This window comes from Euprymna scolopes, chromosome 2 (genome assembly GCF_053919585.1).
Source record: "Euprymna scolopes isolate OS-2025 chromosome 2, ASM5391958v1, whole genome shotgun sequence".
NCBI lineage: Eukaryota > Metazoa > Mollusca > Cephalopoda > Sepiida > Sepiolidae > Euprymna > Euprymna scolopes.
This window is the reverse complement of record NC_136483.1, coordinates 58473394-58495495: the sequence shown is the minus strand read 5'-3', so window position 1 is coordinate 58495495 and position 22102 is coordinate 58473394. Positions and strand designations below refer to the sequence as shown.

The window sequence follows — 22102 nt, the reverse complement described above, 5'->3', positions numbered from 1 at the left end:
AACAAAATTAAATAAAAAATGAAATTAAAAGAATCGTTATTGGTATCGAAAAATAGGTATTAATTTTTCTGATCCCAATACCCTTAAAACCTTTTCGATTCCCCATTCTGATTAATCGTCCCAACACTAGTGTATGAATGTGTGTATATATATATATATATATATATAATCATTATTATTTTATGTATTTGCATAAAATGCGAGATATAATATTTTATGTACCGATTTTCAGAATTCACTTTTACAGTGCTCAATACTTGAATAAAGTTAAGAAGTAAATTATGGAAACTTGTATATATTCTCATAAGTCACTACTATTACTACTGATGATGATGATGATAACAACAACCACCTCTGTTTTATGAGACAATGATGTTCTGCATCTAGTCTGGTGCATTGCAGTGTCTACTGTGGCTATACAGTTGAAGCTGGAGTTGCCTCTCTATATACAGCCCTGATAAAGAGCATTAGGTTTGCCCAATTATTAGTGCCCCCCCTTCTCAGCATTGCTGACAAAGTCCAACAAAAAGGCAAGACAATACGGTCAGAGCCAGCATAGCTGCAGGAGTTGCCGGAAATGTGTTGCAGTGCTCCATCATCCACCTGTTGAAACTCCAAGTCAGATTTTTGTCATGGTTTACTCCCTTAACATTTGCCTTTCCCAAGCCATCCACAAAGCAGTGGATCTATTTGCCCATAGCTAGTGAAAATTTGAAAATATTTCCAATCTGACCAAAAATCACAGAGAACCTCATCGTAGTTATAATTGTATCAAAATAAAAGCGAAATCCTTAAGCGATTCTTCTTATAAAACTTGAGCAAATGAAACACGAATTCCATAATGGTGAAAATTTGTTTTGTTATTACATATCAACTTCTAGATATTTATATATAACTGGTAGTTCTTATAGAGCCTATGTATATTTTTAACATTTAATAACTTATATTTCTTATATTGACAGCTTGTATTTATTGTAAAATACAGTATTATTAAATTGGCATAGCTGTTCTCAATAGATCAATGAAGTTTAGCAATGTTAAAGCTGGCCAGTACGAAATAGGTGACTGTATGTGTGAGGACAGCCAATCCTCTCTGCAAAAAAATAAAAAAGTAAAATGTGCCTTAAGCAAGTACTTCAATATAATCTGCTGATCCACACAGGGAGATGAGACGAAAGAGTTCGGTTCTCAATCATGTGGCGAAGCTCTCCACAAAGATTATGCACTTGGTTCATTTTTATATTCCTTATAAAAATATAGTCTTTGACTTTAGTATTTGCTCTCTTATGAAAGATATATATTTTCCTGAATTTCATAAATTGTAGTATTTGTTATAAAATATATATTTCTTTTTAATTTGGTAACTTGCATTCATTATAAAATATATATTTTATTTAGAATTTGATTCATTGTGTTATTCATTATATAAAATATATTTTTTTTTTTAATCTATTAACTTGCATTCATTATAAATATATATTTTCAATAACTATAAACATTTCATTAAAATTGAATAATTCTCTTATTTTTTGGTGATTAAATATTTCGATTCACAAATGACCCTTATATAGAATGGGAGAGGACCAATAAGCCCTGAACACCAGCACTGATTTCTACCCTTCGTGTCTGCAGAATGAATGTCTGATTTTATGGTTCTTAAACTTTACAAAAATGCAATGTCTTTTATTCAGATAACCACTTTAATGTCATAAATTTTTGAAAGTTTCTTTAAAAAATACTTCAATGATAGCAACTGATTGGAAGATAATTTTGCCACAACATTTTCGCCAAGTTTTATTTCTCTGCATTCACATAATTTATAATTTTATTTCCTATTTTTTGTTTTACCAGCAAAAATGTTTGATTTTGTTTCCTTTTTCTTTAATTGAATTGAAGTCTGACTCAGAAGTCAGAAACTTTTGCTGTCTCTTTCTTTTTCACTGGAGGTCCTGGATGTGACCTTGAAGGTCATTGGGTGAAAAGACCCCAATTTTGGAGCTTAAAGGAATACGTTAATTAGTTGCCTTTACTCCCAGATACAATTTGACCCACAGTAGTAATATCTACCAGGGTCTCATCTCTGAGTCTAATAGAACCCATCGTTTATAAACTAGCAGCGAGGGGAAGGGGGGGGGGGGGGTAAAATACGCTTAAATATATTTCAATTTATCCAGATTTCGTATATGTCATAATAGTCAATTTTCCATCGACTATTTCGCATTACATTGTACTTAATGTACAGTTATGATTTCAAAAGTAAATTTTTTTTTTAAATGAGTGCTACTAGCTAGAATCGAAACGAAAAGCAAAATTTGTGTAGCGTTCTTAGCTGAGCTGTTACCGTGTAGCATTCGTCAGTTGGATAAGAAATAGCTAAAAATAAACTAATATTAATATGCAAATGTATATATATTTGTGCATGCGTAGAAGAGCACTTCAAGTCAACTTACGCTTGCAAAGTTATAATTTCTTTCAATTTTGATCCCTTAGCAACTATTTTAACCAGGTAACAATCCATAAAAATCAGTCCACAAAAAATGTAATCATTTGACTTGTCATCATGCCACGCTGCAACCTTTCATCTTAGAAGAGATACAGTTTTTAAAAAAAAATGAAGACAGACATAGTAAGTTTTATAAATGAGATTTATTTAGAAAATCAGGTCTGTGTAAAAGTTTTTTCCGGTTTAAAATTTAATCTTGAAAAAAAAAAAAACTATTTTAATAATCTTAATTCATAACAATAACGAACTTGGCCCTCTGTAAGCTGATTCCATCTGTCAACGAGCTTATAAAGGCTTAGCTTTGTAAAATTCTTTAGGTTTTGATGTAAAATATGAATATAATTCATATTCAATCTCCTCCTGATATTAACCTAAGACCATCTAAATGGTTTTGTAATCCTCAGAAGAAGTGATAATCTGAAGAAGTTAGGTCAAGAGAATATGTGCAAGATGGGGTAATATTTCTCAACTAAATTCTCTTAGGAGATCTTTGGACAGTAATGTTGTATGAGGTTGAGCATTATCATGGTGGAAGATGACCCTCTTTTCTGTTGACTAAAGAAAGTTGTTTTGGGGTCAATATGGGTGAGAATATTGCAGAAAATATGAACGATACTTTTTTTTTTTTTACACAGAAATCATCACTTATCAAGGCCCGGAGGCCTTTCGAGGATAAGAGTTAATGGGTATACATTAGTCATTGTGATTATAGCGTAGGAAACATAAGTAGTGGGAATTTTATAAATTGGATTCCTTAGGGGGAAGGTTCATCAATAACTTGTTTAAGTTGGGCTTGAAGACAATCAGATTGTAGTGAGCTGGAAAGCAGGCAAACGGAAGAGAATTCCACAGGCGTGCAGTTCTAAGAAAGAAGCTTTGTTCATGGAATCTACATTTAGATTTAGGCACCGATAAAGAGTGTGGGAAATTGTTGATAGTGGTTTTGGCTAGACGATTGTTTTTTGTGAAAGTTTGGCGAAGGGGGCCATAGATTGAAGTTCAGATGAGCACTCAATTAATAACAATAGGGATATGTTTAAGTAATAAAAATATGCATAAAATAAATTATAACGGTTGAAAATGACTCTCTTATAAACCGGTAAAATCTTTTGCATCAATATATGTTACAAAATAAACAAATCTTTAAATATTTAAAAGATATTAAGAAATTGAAAAAAAAACTTTTACTAAATAAAAGAGTTGATATGCCGTAAAACAAACAAAAATATTCTTTTACTGGAATAACTGCTTTCTTTCTTTGTGAATAGATTTATATTGGGTGTTTTTTATGGAGGCAGCGAACTTTAAATGACAGAAAAATATTTTTATTATACAAATATATGGTTTATTCTAACGATTAATTTTTGGTATTTATAATATAAATAAAATTTCGAGCATATGGTCCTTGTAGTTCGCATATATATGGTATAATCTAGAGAGCCAATTTTCACAACTCTACACATGAAATCAGCATGTATTCTGGCAATAAAATTTCGAATGTTGTCTTCCAGGTGGTCTTATCAGCATAGACGTGGGACTTTACATATTCCCTAAAGAAATAGTCTAATTAGGTTCAATCTCACAAATGAGGTGGCCAGTTGATAGGTCGATTTTGTGAAATTATACGTTCATCAAATTTTTCTCTCGGTAAATTCATCGTACTGCATGCTGTGTGGCATGTGGCTCCATCCCACTGAAACCACATGAAGAATTGCCAATACAAGCTGAACGTAAAATAACCGATAGTTGCCAAATCTGCAATTAAAGATAATAGAGTTGTCAATTTAAAGTTCACCATTTCTAAAAAAAAAACCACCCTATATATATATATATATATATATATATATATATATATATATATATATATATATATATAAACTAGTTGAAAGACCAAGCATTGCCTAAGATTGAATGAAAACCCCTGTATCTGTTTGCGCCAAGTTCATAATGCAATATTACCGTTTTTATCCTTATTTTGTAGATTTTATAATATTCAGTTTTTTGGGTATGACCCAAAGAATAAACTATGTATTAGTATGATGAGAGGTGGGTGTAAGTAAATTGATATTTATTGGAATACATTTTAGTAAATTTATAAGGTTTAACTCTCTTAAGGCAGACACAGCATTTCTTGGGAAGCAATGAGGAACTCTGTGTATTCTTGCCCGGAATTCCTTAGCAATATTTCTACTTTAGTTTTCTAAATAAAGTAAAATGCCGTATTTCCTTTATGAAATTTGAAACAAATACACAGAACCGACGATAATATTGTATGTTGTATCCTCTCTAAAATATACTTATCCAAGGACTTTGGGCAATGTAGTTTCAGAATATATTGTTATAGGCGACTATTATCCAAATCCAAAATTCTTGGAGGATTTCATGAATAAGCAAACAAACAGACGGACTATGATAACATCTTTTCTCGATTCATTTCTCATTTGTTGATGTGTAAGAATACAAAACGTCTTTTAAAGAAAATCTTTTTCTAAAAGAATAATTTCGGCCGCTCCTTTGGCCTTCTTCAGTGAGGGATGTGTGCGTATGTTTGTGTGCAGGGTAAATGGTAGTAGCAAGGGTAAACAGAGTACAGCCAATGAGATGAAGACATGTTTAAATGTGACTCGTGTGTGTCTATCACATCTTTACACTCTCTCTCTCTCTCTCTCTCTCTCTCTCTCTCTCTCTCTCTCTCTCTCTCTCACTGTTTTCTTTATTCGCTTGCGTTTTCTTTCCACGATTATGTTATCTGCCTTTTATTGTTTTGTTTGTTATCTCTCCCTCTCTTTCTGCTTCGCTGTTCCTCCCACCCCTCTCTCTCTCTCTCTCTCTCTCTCTTTCTCACTATTTCTATTTCACCCTCTCTCCTTCTTCTCCTGTGTTAATTTTCTTTCTTATTTTTCACTCTGTTTTCTTTTCCCTTATCTCTATTATTATTTCTCTTTTATTTTTTGTACTTTTCCTCTCCCCCCCTCTCTCTCTCTCTCTCTCTCTCTCTCATTCTTATGCTAAATATTCCTCTTTCCAAACAGATGCAAATCGTTGCTTCCAAATCCAAGTTCTGCTTAGCATTGCTCAACCTCTGAGTCATGGTTTTCAGCTGACAATTTTAATTAACTGAAACCCTCTTCAAATTTCTGATCTAACTGATGCTTCGACTCCTGACCCCATAATAACTACACTGTTGGGAAAAAAGGGTCAGGCAGTTTCAGTGTTTTATGTGGTTGAAAAGAAAAGGAAATAAATCTACTGCCCAGCACAGGGATTGAAATCACAACCCTCAGATGAGTATTAATGTACATATATATTTTTTAAATATCTCTCAGCCATGTTAATTAAAATAGTTTAGACAGTGAAGAGATAAATCTAAAGCAGTTTTTCTTATATTTTTAGTTTTTTTTTTAATTTTCTTATTTTTTCTTGCTTGATGGGGAAGGGTTAAAGGTATCCAACCGGATGCCAGATATTCACGTGCCATCTCAGAAATTCCAACCGAGAGCTCTTTTTAAGATTCTAAGTGCCCCTCTAAGTGCAATTGTTTGCACCTCTCTTAACTTTGGTTTAGTTCGTTTTTGAAGTTCTTTTTCATGAGTCCGATTGCTCCTATAATTACTGGAATGATGGAGATCTTAAGATTTCAGTTTCTCTTCTGCTGCGTGGTATTAGTCTGTGATCTGGAAAACCCTTAGTCAAACGTTGAATAAGAGTTTGATAAGACACTGTTGGTCTGCCAAACAATACAGCGTTTTGTATAAGAACAAAAAATGATTAGATTTTCTCTTGGGGGAGGGGAAATGGCAGCCAACTATATTTTTTACAGCTAATAAGCGGGTTTACAATGGAAAACAACTAGCAGCCAAAAGGAAAAACATATTTTGTTAACTTGTTTCTTTTATCTTAATATTTATTTTTCGTAGTAAGGTTATCTAATATACCAACATCATTTCTAGTATGTTTGTTATTTTAGTAGAATCTACAAAAACATTAATTTATTTTTCTTGGAAATGTTTATGTTAGATTGTTCAGAAATAATATTACAGATCTACCAGATTTCAATTTTCATATTTTTTCTAAGTCAAAGTGTTTAAACGTTTATTTATTTTAAAATAGCAATAAAAAGCAAAACCGCTCTCTCTCTCTCTTTCTCTCTCTCTCTCTCTCTCTCTCATATATGTGTATGTGTGTGTGTGTAAAGTTAGAAGAGAACCGCTGCAGACTGCTCAATCATGAAGAAAAAAGAAACAAATTTGAGCGTAATATATATATATATATATATATATATATATATATATATATATATATATATATATATATATATATATACATATATATATATATATATATATATATATATATATATACATTACAGAAGATCGAAATAACATCGATACCGTCAGTTTCAAATAAAAACAAAGGGGGGTTTATAGTTGGTCTCCTATACCGGACTCTCATAAGTCTGTTTGTCTTTCTCCCCAGAACTATAGTTCCTTGTGTTTGAATTTAAAACCGATGGTACCAATGTTTATCCTGACCTTCTGTAATATAAATATATATATATATATATATATATATATATATATATATATATATATATATATATATATATATATATATATATGAGAGAGTCATTCCAAAAGTAAAGCCTACTATTTTTTAACTCAAAAAGTTAAAGAGCTATGAAGGCTGGAGTGCTACCATTAAAACAAGCAAATTTTTGAGTTCCAGAATTTTTTTCTTATAGTCATCACATTCTCACTGCACTTTTGCTCGGAATTCAATGACGCATTCCTGCTTCTGACGCATGTCTGTGACAAGGGTTGCTTTCTTAGAGTTTAACACTGTTAATATGTGCAACAAACAGATAAAACATTCAGATCATGAATGCATGTTCTGTAATCATACAATGCAATAAGAAATCCTCTCTGATCTATTCGGACAGAATAAAAAATAGGAGGCATTACATTCAGAATGCCCCCATCTATCATATATATATATATATATATATATATATATATATATATATTTGGACTGCAGAAATTCCCCTCTGGACCAAAGTATCGTATGTTTGCAACAATAGATGCTACATACTAATTCATTATGTCTAAGCTATTAGCCACTACCTTATGTAATTTTCGAACAAAATTATAGACACATTAAGTCGTTATAATAAAATGCTACATTGCATCCTAGAAGCAACACCATCACAGTTGCGACATCTATAGCGGAAGGAGTCCTTATTTTTCTCTATAAATATTTAGTCCTTCCACTGCTACCAAAACAATGGACCTATTCTACATTTTACTACGATACTTACATTGCACCCATCGTAACTGGTTATTAGTTACATACCCATAACATAATCTTTCCATTATCTGATTAAAAAATAATAAATTCTCCCTTCTCAAAACCCGCCCATATGATTGGCTGAGACCAGCCAATTCCATTATTCCAGAATACACTTCTTCATACATAAACGAACGCACAGGTACCATTATTTATTTTTCGATTTTGGAGCCTCTTTTTAACCCTTACACGATCCTATTTTCTTTTTTGTTTTGTTTATTTATTTATTTATTTTGACTGGAGAGGGTGTTTTTCATTATATTTTGCTTATTTTTTTTTTGCATTTACTGTTACTGTGGACGGTTTTACTTACTTAAATATTTTCCTACACTTACTTAGGCTTCAGTCATATATATATATATATATATATATATATATATATATATATATATATATATATATATATGTATATATACACATATTCACTAGCAGGACTTTGGATTTATTTTATGTAATGTACATTCTGTTGCATTTTTAAAAAGAAATCATTGAAAATTTTATATCTATATCATTAATTGCTAGATGAAAGATAATGTTTTTAAATTCCAACAAAATGTACATTACATAAAATGAATCTAAGGTAATTTTTTGATTCAATTTAAATTAAATTTTTATACCTTACTTTGTAAAATTTATAAAAGTGCACTTTAAAGATAAATAAATTTCAAATTGAATCTTGTACCTTTATTTTTAAAGTCTATAGTAAAAACATTTTGTTTAACAATTTTCATGCCTTGGATGAAATGCTTTTCTAACCTGTATCTTATCTTTTTAAGATTATATTTTAAAACTCTCCTTCTCTCTATTTCAGTTTGTATTTCTCCTCACACCACAACTCATGTTTTGCAACCCCCTCTTTGTAATATAGGTCTGAATAATGAGAAAATCTGAATTTTTTTAACAAAAACTTTAAAATAACATTTTAGATCAAATTTTTTAAAACTTCTTTCAGAATAGAAAATCTTCAAAATTTAATAAGGAACATATTTCATATAGGTTTCATTAACAAATATTCAGTACATAACGAGAAAAATAGAGATGAAAATTTCAAAAGGACTGTATAAATGGTTATGGTCAATAGTAGTCCTCGCCTGCGAAAGTCTTTGTTATTGTTATTCTATTATTATTTAAAACATTTTGTGCCCTGCTCTTTCGCACGAGGACTAATATGACTCAGTAGAATACATAATTTGTGACATAATTAATATTCTGTAATAATGCTCTAAAATACAGCATGAACAAATATTATTGTGTACATATTAGTGATGGGATGAGTCCAATATTTTCCTGATTCCAATACAATTACCGATTCTTTATAAATTTCTAAATATTTTATTTTTTTAATTTTATTTTATATTAAAGTTATTATTTTTCCCAAATTACCATAAAATCATATGTTAAATGTGCAGATATTTTCATAAACATAAAAATACACTTGTGGGGGATAATCTATAGATTTTAGTTTTTACTAGTAGTTTAAAATCAATAACTATTTATTATCTTATCATTATTATCAGCAATGGAAGTGTTTGCTTTAAACAAAATCAAACAAAATAGAATCATTTTTACATCAGAAAATAGACATATATTTTTTCATTATTGATTCTGATACACCAAATGTTTTGATTTTTCTGATTCCCGATTCCGATTAATCGTCCCAATACTAGTACATATGTTACAGATTTTTGTTTAATATCACAAAAAAGTCATCAATTTATTACATGTGGAATTGTAGAATGATCACAAACACATAAAACAAAAATATCTAACAAAATCCAAAAAACCTTATTTTCATTTTATATACGTTTTTTTTTTTTTTATGGCAGGATATAATAATTTAACTCAAGTTCAACATATTTATTATTTTCTTTTGAAAAAGATGGATTCACTCTTTAAAGTATGCATATAGTTCCACTTTAGAAAAAATTCTATCAAATATTATATTTGAATAAATGATGCTCAATTTGGTCTGAAAAAAATATGATATTTCTTAAATAAATGTTAACAATTATTTTTATACCTGCAGACACTAGTATTTTATGCTTTCGTAATAATCAATGTAGGAAGTGATGATTATTGCTGATCAGGAGATTCAAACCCAGTCACAATATCACCATGACTTTGTACATTAGCACTTCAAGGCCACTGATAATTAACACAAAAAATGAGAGAAAAGTGCCTATAAATGCCAAATCAGCGAGCATACAAATAAACAGCCAGAAAGTATTCAACGACCGGAAGTCGGAATATTGCATTCTGTTCCAATCTTGGAATATTTATACTTTCGTTTTTTTTTTTGTTTTTTTTTTTTTTTTTTCAATATTGAAATACATAGTTTCAATGCATTAAGGTCGGCCTTTATTGTTGATTTCGGATACGTTTGAATCATATTAGCATCAGCAATCACATCGACTTGAAACAACTTTGTCCAATTTGAAGTATTAATAAACTTGTTATCCACTTTTCCAATTCATGCCATCATGTAAAACGCGCTTTAAACCGAAGATTATGAAAGCTTTCACATTGCAATGAACGTAGATTTTGGCAGATAATTATAATATTTTACATTTTTCTCTGGTGGATTTAATGTTTCTTTTTTTTTCAGTTGATTAATAACATTTATCACCATTTAAAGAATGTTTACTTTTAATTTAATAATATTTATAAATTATTTGATATTAATTTGACGTTTCTCTACTTTGACGAATGTCAGCCAGAGAAAAATTTCTAACAAGAAAATTAAAAAAAACTAATGTATAATGCTTACAACTTTTAAATATTTTTTTAAATCATAAAGTCTTAAAATTGTTATTTCTGCAAATTTAATTAGTAAATCATTCTTCATTAAAAGAAAATTAAATTCTAAACCTCAATTTTCAGCACTTTTTTTCTTCGATGATTCACTTGAAATTATTGTTTTAATAAATAAAAATAAGACTTGAGATACTTTTATATACAAGACACACACACACACACATATATATATATATGTGTGTGTGTGTGTGTGTGTGTGTTTTTAAATCCCCGAAACAGTGTTTCATAGTAAACAACTGATTATCCCTTTAAGAACATCGTTATTATTTTTTGAGTAACCCCGTTCAGCAATACGGGGAGATTAATTGACTTACTGACAAAATAATGTTCCAACGAATACTTTTTTTTTTTTTTAGTTTTAAAGATTTTAAAGAAACTTCCAAGACTATATATTTATATACACAATATTTAATATTTCAACTACTGTGTCATTACAAATTTCCAAACGTAAAGATTGAAGCAATGAATTGGAATATTTATTAGAGATTAACTAAAATACAAACCAAACGAGCAACTTTTAATCTAACTCTTGCAAAGAGTTTTTGGGAATTTATTTAATCATTTTCCTTAGTATTCTTAATTTTATTATATTCTACATCCCAATGAATCTTTATACCAAATTTGGTGCAATCCTAACCGATATTTTTTTAAAGTCTGTAAGTGTTCAGAATTGCTATTATTTGTTATAATAGTTATTTGTATTATTTGAATTACTTTTGTCATCCTCATTTTAATTTCACAACGTTTTAAACCATGTAACTTAAAATTTCTTCAGATACATCTTTTCGAACTTAGGCATCTGTATGTCAAACTCGGGAATCTATATGGAATTTCGAACAAAACCCTTTATTTAATCCACGAGGATAGAATGAGTATTTTCCCCTCTCAAATATAGAATAACAGGGTAATATCATGAAAATGTCTTTATTGTATGTAAAGGTTAATATTAGAATGAATTAATGTTTGAAACAAGATCCCTTCCTCACTAAACCTATTTTTTTAAATATCATTCTAGTCGATAGTAAATAGTTAGTGGTTCAGCCGAAATTCTAGCCTATTTACATAAGAATACGCAAATTAGAATAAAAACTGGAAAATTTTGAGCCACGGCCTTTGTCAAAAAGAAGGTCTGGAGACTAAAAATGACGTCATGCAAGTGGTACAAGCAAGATAGATTTGTTGAACGGTTTAACTTAAAATAACGAATGAGATTTTAAAGAATCATAAGCATTTTTTTTAATGCATTAAAAAGAGAAATATATATATATATATATATATATATATATATATATATATATATATATATATATATATATATATTAAATTCGAAGTACAACAGAATTGTAATAGTTTAAAAGTTTATAAGGTTTTTAAAAAAAAAAAATGCCCCACTTCGCTTTTAAAAAAAATATATATATTATATTGAAACTACACTTTAATCAATATTAATTATCTGCTTAGGACCAACTAGAACTAAACTCTATGACGTCAGCACATAAACGCCACTCAGTCACCAGACTTTCTTCTTAACGAATGGTTGATAATGTCTTTCTTTTTTGGCAAATTTGACTTTTCTAAATAATAATAAATAATATTCTGTAACTCTCTTAAATTTCTGTGATTCTAGCTTTTTATTTTTGTCTTGTAAGAATTTTAATTATTTCCAGAACGAAATTTATTGTTTCTTTCATTTGTTGACATAAAACAAAAAACGCATAAACTTTTGATTTTTATGAGAGCAGGGGAAAGAAAACCAAAAAATGATTGTTCATCAACGATTAAATCTGGATTCAAGTCTCAAATTCAAGATCAAATGAAAAGACAAAAAGAAATGTTAAATGTCACGTTTATTTAATTCAACAAATTTGAAGCTGTACTCGTTGAAAAGGAGAAAAGCGATTTATTAAAAGATAAGTTTATGTAATAATATCCTTGTTTCTACGTTAGTACAACAATCATCATTTATTACGCCTTATTTGGAATCAGGCATTAGAAAAAAAAAAACATTTCTTAACCTACGATCAAAATGTTGTATTTGTTTTGTTTTTGGTCAGAGCAGGAAAAATATTTTCTACAGATAATTCCACAGACAAAAATCGGAAGAGGTTCAAGGTGCCCGGTAACTGTGAAACTCATTCAGGATCACATATCCTACTGATGATGAGATTACCAAAGTGTCCCTGCATAACTGGATAAAACCGTTTATTTAATGATATTTATTACCTACACAAACACAAATGTCCACAAAAAGCAGTGATATATATATATATATATATATATAATGATTAGTGGGAGATAACCTCAGTAGACTTCTCAATTTTATATATATATATATATATATATATATATATATATATATATATATATATATATATATATATATATATATATATATAATCAACAAATCAATCAACTAAAGTGGATCTCTTTCTCATTTGAAATTCAGGAAACAAATATTTTCATTTTTGTCCTTTTCTGTTTTTCTTTTTTTTCTTTTTAAAGTTTTCTCTCTGGTTCTGACCTTTTGTCGTTTTTTTTTTTTTTGTTTTGTTTTTGTGTGTGTGTGTGTGTGTGTGTGTCTGGACATATTGCTAGCCATTCACCTTCCTCCAATCTCTTAATCTATTGGGGTTTTTTTTCTCCTCATCATTACTATTAAGGTTGGTCCCGTGTGAGGGAGGTGTGCAGATTGGAAGATATGTTTCGTTTTTTGGGGTTTTTTTTTTACGAGAATCTGCAAAAGATGACCTCGTTTTGGGGTGACGTACAAAATAATTCCTGGTTACGCTTGGACATGGTAAAAATACATAGCGTCTTTTCTCTTTAACATCTGCGACAAATGAGAACATTCATTAGAAGCTTAATATAATATACATTCTTTAAATATGCGAAGGGCACAAGAATAAAAGATGCTTTCACATTGGATATAGCATTACAAATGGACATCATCATCATCGCTTTAGAGTTAGAAGCCATACCAAAATCAGACCAGCAGAGAATGGCTTACTCTCTATCGGTCTGAGGTATAGTTTTTTAAGAAGAGATTAGTTTATTGCTAATCGCCTGAGATGTCGCTCTCGGAGAATGCAGGCAGGCTGCCTAGGCAATTTTTGTTCCACCAAAACGGAATTGGTTTAGCATGAAATCGGATCTGACATCACTCAAAATCACTGCACCTTATCAAACAAAACACACATCTTCTTTGTTACGTTTTTGCCATTGAAAACGCAAAAAGTAGTTTTAATTTACTTTTAAAAATATGCATATATTTATATTTGTTCCTAAAATGAATAAATAAATGAATAATGCGGTTTCAATTTGACAAATTTTGACAAAGTTAATTTAATCAAAGCACATATTTTGTTTGTATCTTTAATTTTAGCCTCGAGATACGATATTCTTGAGTTCAAATGATATTTTTTAATTTGTACATTATTCAATCACAAAAAAAATGCTTTAATTTTTCAACTTAGAAAAGTTAGCAGATATTTTTTTAAATAAATTTTTGTGTGAATAATATTTTTATACATTGTTTATTTTTTTAAATGGAAAAAAAATTATTCCGAGTTTCAGACAAACGTGTTTTGCTTATATTTTTGGAAGCGTTATCATGAAAATGAAGTCAGATACAGTGTCGTGCTAAACACTGTTCCTTTCAGTTGCCAGCATAAATAGGTTTCCAAATCTCTATTTGGAATAAAAAAAAGACCAGACAAAGCTTACTTAACTACATAAAGGCAATACAATGCAGAAGTGTAACAGATAAACACAAACTGAAGCAAATTAAGGCATATAACAGTGATAACAGTGGAATAAGCTATGCAGATTTACTTTTATTAATACGATATATACGTATTTTTAGTTGTTCTTATATTTTATACTTGTATTGTGTTTTTACTTGCATCAGCATGGTCAGATGGGAGTCTTCTAGTGTATAATATTTCAAAAAATTACCTTTCCTTAAGTATGAATTTTTTTTTCCCATTTTCACCCCAAACAAGGCATAGTGCCACTTTGATGTAGGGGGCTACTATCGGGGGTATAAGTTGCAGAGAAACCATGTAGGGAGTTGAACAGTAAAATGTCCATTCACATTACACTTGAACTTCTGCATGTCAGTACAGTTGAGAAAGCAGGAACGCGGAAGGGAGTTCCAAAGTCTAGCAGGGAGGAAACTATTGGAGTAGAAGGCTTTCTTACATCTAGGGATCTTTACTGTGTAGGGGTGGGATTTTTCTGCTTGTCAGGTTTGTCGGGGGTATTTACGTTCTTCTATATATGTATAATGATTAGTGGGAGAGAAAGTGCTTGTAGTTTGTCGAAGCATTCACCATTAAAATACTTGTAGAGCAGGCAGAAGGACAGAGGTTGAAGCTTTGATGACAGTTTAGGACCTATCAGGTTGGCGACTTGCTTTTGGACTCTATCCAGGAGCGAGAGACTAGTAGCAAATGTGACAACAGTACTCCATACATGGGCGAATGGTGACCTTGTAGAGATACAGGATACTTTCAGGTGTAAGTAGCTTTCTAGCATGGTAGAGAGATCCCACCTTCTTCGCAATGGCCTTGGCAATGCTCTCAATGTATCTGTTCCAGCTCATGTTTCCTGTGAACATTAAGCCGAGGAGTTTGAAAGAGGTACTTTCAGGTAATGTATCTTTAGTCATAGTTATTGGTGGTTGAGAAGGTTTCTTGTAATTATTGAAGGAAACAAGCTTAGTCTTGGCAGCATTGAATGTGACCATCCATTTTTGTCCCCATAAACGTGCATTTGGGGCTACGTTTGAATTAAAGTCGAACACATATCTGAGGAAGGTAATTTTCCCAATATATATCACACAATACCATCCTTCGGTCTGGCCATACTGATCTAAGTAAGAGCACAATACAAGCATAAAAAATACATATATATTCTATTAATAAAGGGTACATCTGCATAGCTTATTCCACCGTTATATTTCTTGATTTGTTTCAGTTTGTGTCTATCTGTTACACCTCTGCACTGTATTGCCTTCTAGTAATTTTCTTTATGTACAGACTAGACAGTGCTTCAAGTCAACTATTTTAACCTGTTATTATTTAGCCACATTTTTAATATTCAACTCCTTCCCAACGCCATACTTTACTTACAATGATTTATTTTATTTCACCTGCATCTGAAAGGAATGGGTTTTGTATGATACTGAATATAATGTCACTTAAACCCTTTCGAAACACTTTTTTCTTTATTATATTTCCTTAATTTTTCTCAGGGTATTTGAAAGCATTTCAAAACTTTTGCATTTGTAAATAAAAAGTATTAAGCTCATATTATTATTATTATTATTATTATTATTATTATTATTATTATTATTATTTTCTTGGTCTGTTTGTCCATTCCACTTTTTTCTCCAAAACTTACTAAGTCGATCTGGCTAAAAGTTTGTATGGACTTTTGGTATAAAAAGGTGCGCAATAAAGTTAGTATTATGGCATCCGTTGAATGCACAGTTATCAATTAATAGGTATTAATCATCACAATGTCACATTTACCCGAGAAATTTTCCCAGGAACTACCAGGCAGATCTGGCTGAAATTTTGTATGGACCTTTATCATAATCTGCAGCAAACTATGTATTATGGTATCTGTTCGATCCACAGTTAGGGATAAATACGTATTAGTATTTAATGCAAAAATGAGCACCAATTTAACCATATTCAACCATCAATTTGGTATAAAGCACTTATTCTAAATCAATGACCTATTACTTTTTTGACCGGAAAAAAGTTTAGTACATACATATACATATCATACAGTGACTAACATTTATTTAAAACTTTTGGTATTGTTTACAGACTTTAGTGGGATAAAGCAAAGATATCAGATAACACATCGCCTTTCTCAATATCGAACCAATAAATCACTTATCCATAAAAAAAAATGTAACAGACACTGAAAATGTCAATTTATAAAATGAAAGGTCTCTACTATTTCCCCCAAAGATTTACTTATGTATAATTTATCTATAAAAATAAAAGAACTTGAGTTATATATATATCATTCTGCTGGTTGTCCTATTTCTTTTATTGTACATCTCAATTAAGTTTTCATCATGAATAAATTAAGTAATTAAGTCGCAGTATAGTATTATCAAAGTAAAGGACACTACATATTTAATGAGTTTTACTTGTCGACTTTTTTTGTATAATGGTAAGAGTGCTTGCTAAAGGGCCAGGAAACCAAATGTTCAAATCTTGTCAAACTAAAGATTTTTAAAAAATGGTACTTTAGGCCACTTGCTAAATACTCAACATTATAAGTAGAGGATCAAGTGGAGTAATCCTGAGAATGGAGTGGCGGCCTCCCTTGCATCTCGATGTAGTAGCTAATGAAAAGAGAGCGTTCGAGTCGCCCTCAACTATAGTTTGCCACTTAGCTTTTTAGCTTTAGCTTAGCTTTGTACCTGCAATGTATTACTCAGAAGACCTTTTCATTTTTATTTTAGTTTCATGTCTTTTTTTTTTTTTAAACTCTTTTCAGCGAATTATTATTTTTAAATAGGATTTGGACAATTAAATGTAAATATTACAGTATTGTTAGTTATTAAATACTATTCCGTTCCCCACAGTCCTTCATGTCTGAAGATGACTAGGCAAACGATAGGATAATGGTGTAATGGTTGGTAGTGGTGGAAAGTGGGTAGAATTTTATTATTTAAGAGGATGGCACAAGAACTTGCTTGTATTTCACTTGAAAACTGCGATGTTGTAGTAAGATAAAAAGCAGAACCACGGTACATAACTCTACAGGGGGAGAAGTTCTAGATTTGCATTTAGATTTATGAATAGATAGAAAGTGGTAGAAATAGTTGACTACGATTGTAACTAGACGAGTGCTTGTTGTGAATGTTTTGCAGAGGGAGACCATTGATTTAAGCTCAGTTGAACACTTGCCATGAAAATAACGATAAAACAGAGATAAACTCACAGCATCTTTTCTATGGGAAGGGGTTGCAAGGAGGCGAAAAGAATATCGCCTACAAGGTTTCAAAGCAGGAAAGAGTGTTCTGAGTCCTCCCGCCCACATCTCTTTTATACAGGTAGAGGATTGTATCGGAAATGAGATACCTTCTGGAGCAGTAGAATGATCCAACTATTTTCCCAGTGATCTTAGCACTTAAAAAAACTGAGTAATGATATTGTGGTAATAAAAATTGGATCACTATTTTTTTTTTTTTTTTTTTTGAAAAGCTGAAAAAATTAGGCTTTTCTATTTTTAGATATGAAATAAGATTTTAATATTATGTATAGAAATCTTTAATTATTTTGAATGAACTATTTTTTAGACGAACTTTGTTTGAAACAGATGCTGTCCTTTGTATACTTTTTTCTTTCACAAGGATCATACGGCAATAGGCAATTTCAGTTATAAAGAAAGATCAGGAAATAATAAACTTTGGACATAAAATTGGATTGTTTTTTATTGACTTATATAAACTTAATAAACAGAATTATGGACAGTTTTTAATATTTCAAATAGAATAGATATTTTGATCACTTATCCCCGTTAAGTAAAAGGAATATCTGATTTCTTAGTGTCTATATTTTTAGTGACCATGTGTTTGGCTATATCGTTCTCGCACAGGTGGTCTCCATTTTATGTTTTACATTCTTGTAGATAGCACAACACGGAAGAGAGAGGAAAGAACAGTAACTCGGAAACAGTTGGATTTCTATGCATACATATTTATCAAACACTTATTAAACAGCTTATCAAACTCAAATGTAAAAGGGAAAATACAAAAACATGTAAGATTGGAGTTAAACTTATATGAAAACAACAAACATAAGTAGCAAAGCAAAGAATGCATTACACTGCTAATACAGTTAGAAAAACACGTGTTTCCAGGGTCATAGATAGAGAAATGTACATGAGCAATAGATTAAGTAGATATCCTTTAATTTGTCGAGGCGTTTTCTATATATCTATGAAAATGAGAATGTGTGTGAGGACAATTCTCAACCTATATACTCAATAAATTTTTGATTTACAAACTGTGAAATTTGGTATATAGGGTATTTAGACATGTGAAACACATTTTAACCGGTTTTCATGCAGAAAAAAAGGGCTGCTAAAGAATCAAAATTGAAAAATTGGTATGTGGGGATCTTTTTTTTTTGGGGGGGGGGGGTTTATCTGTTTGTAAACTATTTCACTAAGGCATACAGACAAAAGTTATAACATATTGATTTAGAATGAGTTCTTAATGCTAAATTGATAGTCGAATATTATTAAATTTGTGCTCATTTTTGCATTAAATATTGATCCTATTAATCCACAGCTGTGTATCAAACATATACCATAATATTTAGTTTGCTGTACCTTACCATAACAAATGTCCATGCAAAATTTCTGCCAGATCGGCTCAGTAGTTTCTGAACAGGAAACTTTTAGGGTAAATGTGCTTTTATGCTGAGTAATCCGTATTAATCTCTAACTATGCCTTGAATGGATACCATAATATTTAGTTTGCTGCATCTTATAACAAAGTCAATACAAAATTTCATCCGGATTGGATCGGTAGTTTCCAAAAAAGAAAAAAATGGAACAGGTAGACAGACAAAGGGAAATGAGCAGTATTAAGAGCTTTTTGGTGAGATATTTAAAAGAATCTGAGCTTACTGCCTATGTGTTAAATTGATGAAAATAATTTTTAAATCTTTTTATGAACGTCAAAATAGGACTGTGCCTTTATTTCCTGTGTTTTCGCATAGTGTTTTCTTTTCTTTTTAAATATTTATTTTAATTTTTTTTTTTACTGCGATGCCCATGCATACATTCATTTCCTATTAAATTTTTTTTCTTGTTTTTATTTTTCAGAATGAAAAACCTGAAATCAAGCAAAAGTGGGCATCGCGGCTTTTAGCCAAATTGCGCAAAGATATTACTCAAGAATGCCGGGAAGATTTTGTGATGAGCATCACTGGGAAGCGACCTCCAGTTTGTGTCCTTAGCAATCCGGATCAGAAGGGGAAAATGCGTCGGATCGACTGCCTACGCCAGGCAGATAAAGTATGGCGGCTAGATCTGGTGATGGTGATCCTCTTCAAAGCCATACCCTTGGAAAGTACAGATGGTGAACGACTAGAGAAATCCCCTGACTGCGTGCACCCCCAGTTGTGTGTGAACCCTCAACACATAAGCGTGTCCGTGAGGGAGTTAGATCTCTACCTGGCAAACTTTATACATAGCTATGGTGAGTAAAACAATTGTTTTCTATTGTTTTTTTTTAACGTTTTTTTTATCAATTTGCTTGCCCAAATATACCAGCTTCACTACTTCATCGTCCTACTCCTCCATTTCATTTTAACGTTCATTTTCTTCGTTCCATGTTCATTTTCGTATAAGTGTATACATTATATTTTGGCCTTCTAAAATCGAACTGGATTTTAATTGAACTGATTATTAGGATTAAAATATTTAGCCATTAAAATAAAATACAATTCTAGAAAAAAAGCAGCATTTAAAATTTATTCAAAAAAAAAATTATAAACTCCTTTTTCTGCTATTTAAAGTAATTTAATGCAATATCTATTCCCTGTAAGAGATTCTCCATATTTGGTAACCCTGCATTTTGAAGGAAATCAATTTGACTCCTTCTTTCTCTAAAAATGTAGGTTCGTATGAATCATAATTGTACGACTTTTGACCGGCTTGATTCTATTGCTGGCATTGGTTCCCTAGTTCTTTCTAGGACCAGCTACATAGATAAGGAACCACATAAAGGTTGTAAACATCTATACTGAAAGTGGTGCTATGGAATCGATAGGATTTGTCAGTTGATATTGATATTCATTTCACTACGATGACAACCACTATTTTGTTAAGCTACTGCATCACTTCCATTAATACGATTGGAAAGGTATGAATCCATCTGGCTTCCTTTCAAACATGGATGAAATAGTAAGGTAGACTAGGCTTTCAAGCCTTCCTAGTGCAACTAGTTCAGAAGAATGAAAATACTATATAATATCTGTGGTACCATAGATCACATTCTAGCCTTGAACAATCATCATTTACCAAGTGGAAAGAGTGGCCCTTACATAATCCACTTTAAAAGAAAATCATTTGCAAAAGTTGTCTAATAATGTTGAATTGTCATCTCTGTGATTAAATGGCTGCCCTGATTATATATGTAACTATTTCCTTAGTTTTTTTCTGTACATCATCACTCGTGAATGCAATGACTAGTCAGTACTAGATGGGTTCGAATAAATTAGTTTTATTTACGGCATAATCACGTTTACACACTGATTTCTGTTAGATCACCGAAGTTAAGTAATGTTGGCCTGGTCAGTACCGGACAGGTGATCATTTGGGAATACCAGGTACTGTATGCTTGAGGACGTCGACACCTCTCTGCAAGAATGACAAAATCCTAATGTTGTCATCTCCCGATGAAGATAAACAAGCGATCGGGGACGTTTATGAATTTGATATTCGACTGGATTCGACTGGACCTAGAGTGAATGTTGCTGCAGGATGATGATGATGAATTGTAAACTACACCATGTTGATGCTTAGTCATTAGTGGTGAACTGATTTCACTGCAAGTTTGGATTTAAATCATCAGATCTACTTCATCAGCACCCCAAACTTTTCCCAGAAGAAAAAAAAATGTTTCCTCCTAGAATGCAATGGAATTCTATGCACAACATTGCAAACTGAATTGCAAGCTAACATTTTAAAACTTAAATAATAGTCGTAAAATATTACATCTTGTAGATGCACCGAGGCCAGTCACCAGTGGCGAAATGATTTAACTTCAAGTTTCGGCTTTTAAATCATCCAAATCACTCCATCAGCAACCCTAGCATTTATCAAAATAAAAATACTTCATCCTCGGATAAAATAACAATTTTGTATATTTTTTTTCATTTTTATTATCATTTGCATTGTGATTCTTTTTCCGTTTTCATTTCTTCTAATCGTTTCTTTGGTCATTAAAAACAGGTAAATGTTCTTGCACATATCTACCTATTCTTTCTGAAAATATTTAAAAATGCATTCACTTTTTCATGCATGTGTATGCATATATGTATGTGTACGTTTAATTCATTTCTCTTTTTTTATCCAATTCTATGTTTTTCTTCAATTCTAACGAAGTTTTAATTATTTCTTGTGAAATGTGTTAATGTTGTTTATTTATCATCATCATCATCGTCGTCAATAATAATAATACATTCTACAATTATTGTCTTCATGTACTTCTATGTAAACTTGTTTTATAATTCCATTAGTTAGCATGATCATAACGCTGCTGAAATGCATCTGCCGAATGAAAGGGATATAATTCATCCAAATTCGATGCAACAGTAGTAACATTTGCATATGTAAACAACAGGAAACGATAACTAATTTTTTATTAATCACAGAAGTTTTAGCTGAGAAAGTTATTAA

At 31.0% G+C, this 22102-nt stretch overlaps 1 protein-coding gene across 2 annotated transcripts in view; it reads left to right on the top strand.

Annotated features, from left to right (window-relative positions):
- LOC145291508 (uncharacterized) overlaps positions 1 to 22102 on the top strand; it is a 783169-nt gene that overhangs the window by 327528 nt on the left and 433539 nt on the right. For both annotated transcript variants that reach the window (XM_080137475.1, XM_080137464.1), the window contains exon 3: positions 19523 to 19898. In XM_080137475.1, coding sequence (XP_079993601.1) covers positions 19523 to 19898 — 376 coding nt within the window. The remainder of the gene's footprint in view (positions 1 to 19522; positions 19899 to 22102) is intronic.